Consider the following 7,356-nt stretch of genomic DNA (forward strand, 5'->3'; position numbering starts at 1 on the left):
AAGTTGAACTCTGAGGAAGGGGTAGAGAAAAGACAAAGCCAGAGTTGCCTCCATCGTGGTGGAAACAACAGTTACCTTTTCTGTAACTGGTGTTCTTCGAGATGTGTTGCTCATGTCCATTCCACATTAGGTGTGTGTGCTCACCACATGCAGCGGTGCTGGAAGTTTTTCCCTCAGCAGTATCCATAGGGGACGGCTCTGGCGCCCTCTGGAGTGGCACCCAAATGGCGGTATAAGGGGCGCCACCGGTTCCCCCCCCCGCCCCCCCAGTTCCTTTTTGCCAGAAACTCCGACAGTGGGGAAGGAGGGGGGTTGTGGAATGGACATGACAAACTCACCTCGAAGAACACCAGATTTGGAAAAGGTAACTCTTTTTCTCAAGTGCTTGCTCATGTCCATTCCATATTAGGGGACTCCAAAGCAGTACCCCTGGAGGTAGTAGGAGCAGGAACCCCACAGTTCAAAGGGTGGGCTGGTGAGCCTAGAGAGGACCAAGTTAAGATCCCACTGCGGGACAGGAGCCCATACCTGTGGAAAGAGTCTCTCGAGCCCTCTCAAGAATCTGACCATCATGTCAAGGGAAAACACCGTCTGTCCTTGGATCGGTGGGTGAAAAGTGGAGATGGCTGCAAGATGCACTCTAATAGAAGAGCGTGCCAGGCCCTGGTTCCTCAAATGGAATAGGTAGTCTAGGAAAACCTGTATGGAGGAACACGAGGGAGAGACGCCTCCTTCGGAAGCCCAGCGGCAAAATCTTGTCCACTTGGCCAGGTAAGTCAGTCTGGTTGAGGGCTTCCTACTTCCCAGGAGGACCTCCTCCGAACAGGTCCGCTCCTCTGGGTTCAGCCACGCAGCATCCATGCCGAGAGGTGGAGGGATGCACGGGTGCAATGTAAGAGCTGATCGGGACAGCAGGTCCAGTCTGTCAGGTTCATGAGCATGCCGAACCAGTGCTGGCAAGGCCACACCGGGGCAATCGTGATAACCTGCGCCCTGTCTCGCTTGATCTTTGCCAGGACCTTGGCGATGAGTGGGATCAGAGGGAATGCGTACATCAGGCTCCCCAACCACGGCAGGAAGAAGGCATCGGAGAGGGAGTCCTTGTCCAGACCTCGCCAAGAACAAAACTGATGCCATTTTCTGTTTTGCCTGGTAGCGAACAGGTCCACTTGGGGAGTTCTCCACCTCCAGGTGGTGCAACCACTTGTGGTGAGAGGAAAAGGCCCCGTTGAGGTGATCTGCTAGCGTGTTCTTGACACCAGGGAGGTGACAAGCTTCCAGGTGGATCTCGCAGTCGATGCACAAGTCCCATAGACAGAGTGCCTCTTGGCAGACAGCCGATGAGCACGCTCCCCCTTGCCTGTTGATGTAGAACATCGAGGCTGTGTTGTCCATCAGGACTCTCACCACCTTGCCCGACAGGTGAGGTAGGAAGACGCTGCATACTAACCGGACCGCTCTGAGTTCTTTGACGTTTATGTGTAGCACCATCTCCTCCGGGGACCACATACCCTGGGTCTGGAGAACTCTGAGGTGCGCACTGCAGCCGAGGTCTGAGGCTTCCAACACCAACTCGATAGAGTGAGGGGGGTTGTTGAACGGAACTCCCTCTAGGACCATCTCACGATCAGTCCACCATCGCAGCGAGGTGAGTATTGCCGGGGGGATGGTAACGATTTTGTCCAGGTGATCCCTGGATTGGGAATAGACCATCGTCAGCCATTGTTGCAGGGGCCGCATCCGGAGCCTGGCATGGATACATCATATGTTCAAGCTGCCATGTGGCCCAGCAGATGCAGACAGATGCTGGCTGTAGTCAGGGGGAACGCAGACACCTCTGTGACAAGGTCTGCTAATGTCTGAAACCCTTCTCGCGGCAGGAACACTCTGGTGCAGATCGAGTCGAGCACTGCTCCGATTAATTCTATCCTTTGCATTGGAACTAACATAGATTTTCTGCCATTCACTAGTAGGCCCAGGGAGCGGCACATGGCTTGGAGCACTGCAACATCCTTTTGGACCTGAGATCTGGAGCTACCCTTGACCAGCCGGTCATCGAGGTATGGGTAGATCTGGATACCCCGGCACCTGAGGTAAGCCGCCACCACTGACATCCACTTGGTAAATACCCTCGGTGCCGTCACCAGGCCAAACTGGAGGACCTTAAATTGGCAATGGCCGGGTTCCACCGTGAATCAGAGAAAATGTCTGTGTTCTTGGAAGATAGCTATGTGGAAGTATGCATACTTTATGTTGAGGGCAGCATACCAGTCTCCTGGATCCAGTGAGGGGATGATAGAGGCCAGGGAGACCATGGGGAACTTCAGCTTCTTTAGGTACTTTTTGAGGTCTCACAGGTCCAGAATGGGTCGTAGACTGCCCTTGGCCTTTGGGATTAAAAAGTATCGGGAATAAGCCCCCCTGTTCCTGTACTCTAGAGGAACTTCCTCTACTGCCCCCAGATGCAGCAACCCTTGAACCTCCTGCACGAGTAGACTCTCATGAGAACAGTCCCTGAAGAGGGATTGGGAAGTGAGGTAGAAAGAAACAAGAGGGTGTAGCCCTGTGCCACTGTGTTCAGGACCCAGCAGTCCAAGATTATAGTGGTCCATGCGGGGAGGAAAAAGGCAAGGCAGTGGGGAAAAAACAGGGAAGGTGGATCCAGGGAACAGTCTGGTAGCTTGGCCCCTTGCTTATTCTGGGTGAAGCCCGACTGAGCAGGAGGTGGAGGAGGGTGGCGAGGGTGGCGCTTGTAGCCCTTGGCCTTCTTGTGAGGCAGGTCCTGCTGAGGCTGGCTCCCTTGTCCCTGAGGCTGTTGTGGTTTGAACTGCTTACGTGCCGGGCCTGGGACGTACAGCCCTAGTGTTTTCAGGGTGGTACGGGAGTCCTTTAAACCGTGCAGCTTGGTATCAGTCTGTTCTGCAAATAGGGCCTGGCCACCCAAAGGAAGGTCCTGCATCGACTGCTGAGCCTTGGTGGACAAGCCCGAGAGGAGCAGCAAGGAAGCTCGCCGCATGGAGACGGGGGAGGCCATGGTGCGGGTTGCAGAATCTGCTGCATCTGAAGCTGCTTGGAGGGCTGCTCTAGCCGCTGTCGTGCCCTCCTCGAGGATTGCCCAGAATACCGCAGGAGCCTCGATGTCCACTGGTTGTCCAGCAGGCTGCTCTTCTGGGTTCTTCTGGACCTGTGGGGTCCTTCCCCGCAAAGTCTTGTGGACTGGACAGGGTTGGGATGTTGAGGCCGCTGGCCTGTCCGAGGCTCCCGACACCGCCAGGCAGCCTGTGAAGGTTGGGTGAACCCCCAGAGGTTCCATGGTTCAGTGCTGATGATGTAGGAGGCAATGCAGGCACCGGAAGCTGCCCCACTGTTAGGGAGCCTTGCTCAGTGCTGGAGCTGGAGCGGTCGCTACCCTGCGACCAGCATCGGGTGGAGTGGCAGCTCTTATCTGACCGGTGCCAGTCACTGCGCTTGGAGGCAGACTTGTCCGAGCAAGACGAACATCTTGGTCGGGGCCTTGGGGACTGTGTTCGGCGTATCAGCATGGGAAACTTGGCAATCTTCACCTTCTGCTACCCGACCAGTACTGGGATGTCAATCGGGACCGGGAGCTATCACAAGCCAGTTGCCGGGAGGGACATCCTGAATGCAGAGATCCCTGTCTCAGAGACCGACAATGGCGGTCTGGTGACTGTTGGCTTTGGTCCCTCGTTCGGTCCCGGGATCTGTACCGAGGTCTCTGCAACGCAAGGGGTCGGTCTCGGTGCTCCTGGAGCGGGGGAGGGACGACGACGACACACGACACGCATGCCTCAGTGGATCTATGCCAAGCTACCGGCAAGGTCTTGTCAGTGCCCAAGGTCTGGGGACTGAAAAGAGCTCCGCTGAGCCTGCCTCCCTGAGGCGTGATGACTTCGGGTGGGCGAGTGGTGGTGGGACATCCCATGTGATGGGGAACGGTGCTGGGGAGGCGGGGACATACGTGGAGATCCCAAGGTGGGTTTACCCAGAGACTGGGGTACTGCCAGAGCTGCCCGGCGTGGGTCTTTGCTCACCCCCAGCCCTCTCCTTTCCCTTGAGGAAAGTAGGAGATCTTCCCCTCCCTGTCTTCTTTGGCTTCTTGGCCAGAGCAGCGGGGTGAGACAGGTGCCAGCTCGTGGATGGCGCCGACGGAGTGCTGCGCACCGACTCCGTGGTGCTCGGTGCCGAGTCAGACCGTTGCTCCGGTGCCCGAGTGAGGGCTGACTCCATCACGAGCACTTTCAGGTGACTGTCCCGCTCCTTATTCGTCCTGGGTTTGAAGGACTTACAAAAAAGACACTTGTCGCTTATGTGCCCTTCGCACAAGCACCTTAGGCAGCTACTATGTGGATCGCTGACGGGCATAGGCCGTTTGCAACGATTGCAGGGCTTAAAGCCAGGCTGAGTCCTGTTCGGGACTAACGAAGACTTCAAGAATTACTATTAAGGGTAACTGACTCAACTACTAGCCATATTACAGATTTTACAAAGTTCGCGGGAACGGAGAACAAAACAACGCTAGCCAAAGCAGCGAACGTTCCAGCTCCGTCACTGGTGGCAAGAAGGAACTGAGGGTGGTGGGGAGCCAGAGGCGCCCCTTATACTGCGCTATGCGGGCGCCACTCCAGAGGGCGCCAGAGCCAGTCCCCTATGGATACTGCTGAGGGAAAATCTTCCGGCACCAGTGCATGTGGCCAGCACATACACCTAATATGGATGGACATCAGCAAGCACTCGAAGAAGAATGGGCAGGTCTAACCCATAAGTAATATTCAGACCAATGGATTCTCATGTTTGAGAAATGAGTCTCTCACCCAGCCCCTTTGGAGGAACTGTCACAATATGTTGGCATCTCACCTCCCTAACTCCTTGTGGGCCAAGGACTCCCCAGTAAGGACCTGGAATGTGGATTTCCCTAATTCCTGGTTTACACAGTACTGACAGTGTATACATCTGACACCAGATGGGAGACAGGCAAGGAGAATACTTTGTTCTCCTACAATACTACCCACCCTTGTGACTCTCTCCCTGTAACAGAGAGGGCAAAATGCATCTACCACAACAAGATGTGTGTCCACATGGCCTGTGCTCACCTCTTCTCAGGAGAGCATCTGTCCATACATAGTCCCTCTCTACTGATTTTAGTGCGTGAGTAGTGGAGGGTTCCCCACCAAGCCTATTCCAAACTCAGGCCTCCCACACAATAACTGAATTCATTAGTCACTCCTATTCCCAAAATAGTGCCTTGCTATACAGGAAGCATTTAGCTGCCTAGTCTCCTGAGAATAAGTTAGTCTATTTCTTTAACTGCTCATGCCAAATACAATCAGAACCAACCAGGCTAAAGACACAGGGTACCACCTCTAGAGAGCCTCTCACTAAACAGACCCTCCTCCTTCCCTAGGAATCTTGTCTCTCTTAGCTTTGGATGATTTTAAAACTGCAATAGCAGATCAAATTCCTCCCATAATGTCTTTACCATTTTTCATCTGTGTCTCATGCATGAGCAAGTTCTCTTCAGCCTTCTCCCTACAAAGAGGAAGGTAATTATACACACAGGTAATGACATAAAAACATATACAAGACATTTCGCCAGCCGCTGAAATGCAGCCACTTCTGGGGAAGAATGCAACGGCTGTTTAATGCACAGCAAACACCACACACATTTTGTACAGGAAGTGAGAAATATCCTATTTGAATGAAACTTCAAGGAAAATTATGTAAACGGCCAAAATGGAATTTGGCCAGGATAACATCCCTACTCTTATGGATAGAACCAGGAAATCTTTAATGACTTCAGGTAGGCAGGACTTTGTTTTAAAATAGCATCTAAATACAGTTTCTCTAGCTGCAATGTGCCCCCTAGCAACATGCAGATCAAATGGGTCAGTACAGACTCAGTGGGAAGAACGGCATCCAGTGTTTTACCCACATTGCTTCCTGCAGCACCTGGATTTTCTTAGAGTCCTCACCCAAGTACCAGCCAAGCCTGTCTGTGCAAGATGATTTGAGATCATGGCTTCAGGGGGTATGGTTGCAGGGAGAATTACCTTTTGACACCCAAATGGAAAAAAACACAAATTGGGGTGCAGGGGATCTCCAGTTCCAATGGGAGGCCCGAAAAGGTACTATCAATGCCAAGAAAGACCAGCCAGCTTTCCTCCTTATATGAGAGTATATCACATAACCATTCCAGGAACACCCTTTTCCTTACCTCAACAGATTCTCCTCCAGCAGTTTTTTCCGTTTTGGGGGTCGCCCTCGTCTCTTGCCTGTTTTCCCAGGAACATTTGGGGTGTTTGTCTGGCCCCCACTTCCCCTTTAACAAAATGAAAGGTTAGAAAATATCTCCCAAAGAAAGGAACTGTGGCTGTCAGGGGAGGAGGGAGAGAAGAGCATGAAAGAAAAAAAAAATCAGAACAGCTGCTATGGGCCCAACTAGGGGAGGGATTAACTACAGCAGCCAAGTGGGGGGGGGGGGAGGGGGAGAAGGACAGGAGTACCACTAGCTGGGTGACTAATTCAGGAGCAGACAGTGACTCGTAACTGCTGCTGTCTCCAAGGGGCAGATTGCTTGGAAGGTGGTGGTGGTGGCAGAGGAATCTTCCTACCCCACTGGCAGATTTTTGTAGTGCCATGAAGGCTATGCGTGGCTTTAGTTGCCTTGCATCAGGATTTAGTTACTGGTGCATTTGTCAATTTTACCCATGTCCTGCAGAAATTCAGGCCACCGTCACCCTCCCAGCAACAGCGGCAGTCAAACAGATTTTATTCAACTCAGATTTATTGCTGCATAGTCCATTCCGCTCCACTTGCCCTGCCCTCTTCTCCCTGTTTACCCAGGCTGTGTGGAAATTAGGAAAACTTCAAAGCTGTTGTTACCTGTCTGAAGCCAGCTCTCCATTTGATTTCCCCTGCATTGGCTCTTCTTTGTACATACGAGTGCCATAGAAATACCAATAGAGGGCGCCATTACTATCCTCACCCAGTGGTTCTACACGGAGGCTGTCTGCATCCAAACCCTGCATTCAGTTGGGAGCACGCAGTGAGAGAGACAGTGACAAGTTGAAAAACAGCCGCACTGTCACTCAAAACATGCTGACATCCTTCCACAAACACCCCGCTCCACCCCCCAAAACACATCTGTTCTGATGCAGTTCTGGGAAGAAATTACTCTAGAGAAAAGAACACATTCCCTCTCCACCTAGGGAGAGATTTAGATTGACATTTCTAATTTGCATGCTCTCTTTAGTTTTAATATTTCATTTTTGGTGCTCATGACAGTGAAGGTCTAATTAGCCCTGGCTAAAGTCATGCAGAGCATGGGAGGCGCTGTGG

General features: G+C 52.6%; 1 protein-coding gene across 1 annotated transcript in view; it reads right to left on the reverse strand.

Moving 5' to 3' along the window:
- CECR2 (CECR2 histone acetyl-lysine reader) overlaps nt 1-6,994 on the reverse strand; it is a 46,497-nt gene extending 39,503 nt beyond the window's left edge. The window contains exons 1-3 of the mRNA XM_077807502.1: nt 6,901-6,994; nt 6,233-6,337; nt 5,498-5,547 (exon numbers count right to left, since the gene is read on the reverse strand). Coding sequence (XP_077663628.1) covers nt 5,498-5,547; nt 6,233-6,337; nt 6,901-6,956 — 211 coding nt within the window. The 5' untranslated portion in view covers nt 6,957-6,994. The remainder of the gene's footprint in view (nt 1-5,497; nt 5,548-6,232; nt 6,338-6,900) is intronic.
- Between the last annotated feature and the right edge of the window lie 362 nt (nt 6,995-7,356).

Source organism: Eretmochelys imbricata, chromosome 1 (genome assembly GCF_965152235.1).
Source record: "Eretmochelys imbricata isolate rEreImb1 chromosome 1, rEreImb1.hap1, whole genome shotgun sequence".
In the NCBI taxonomy this organism is placed as follows: domain Eukaryota; kingdom Metazoa; phylum Chordata; order Testudines; family Cheloniidae; genus Eretmochelys; species Eretmochelys imbricata.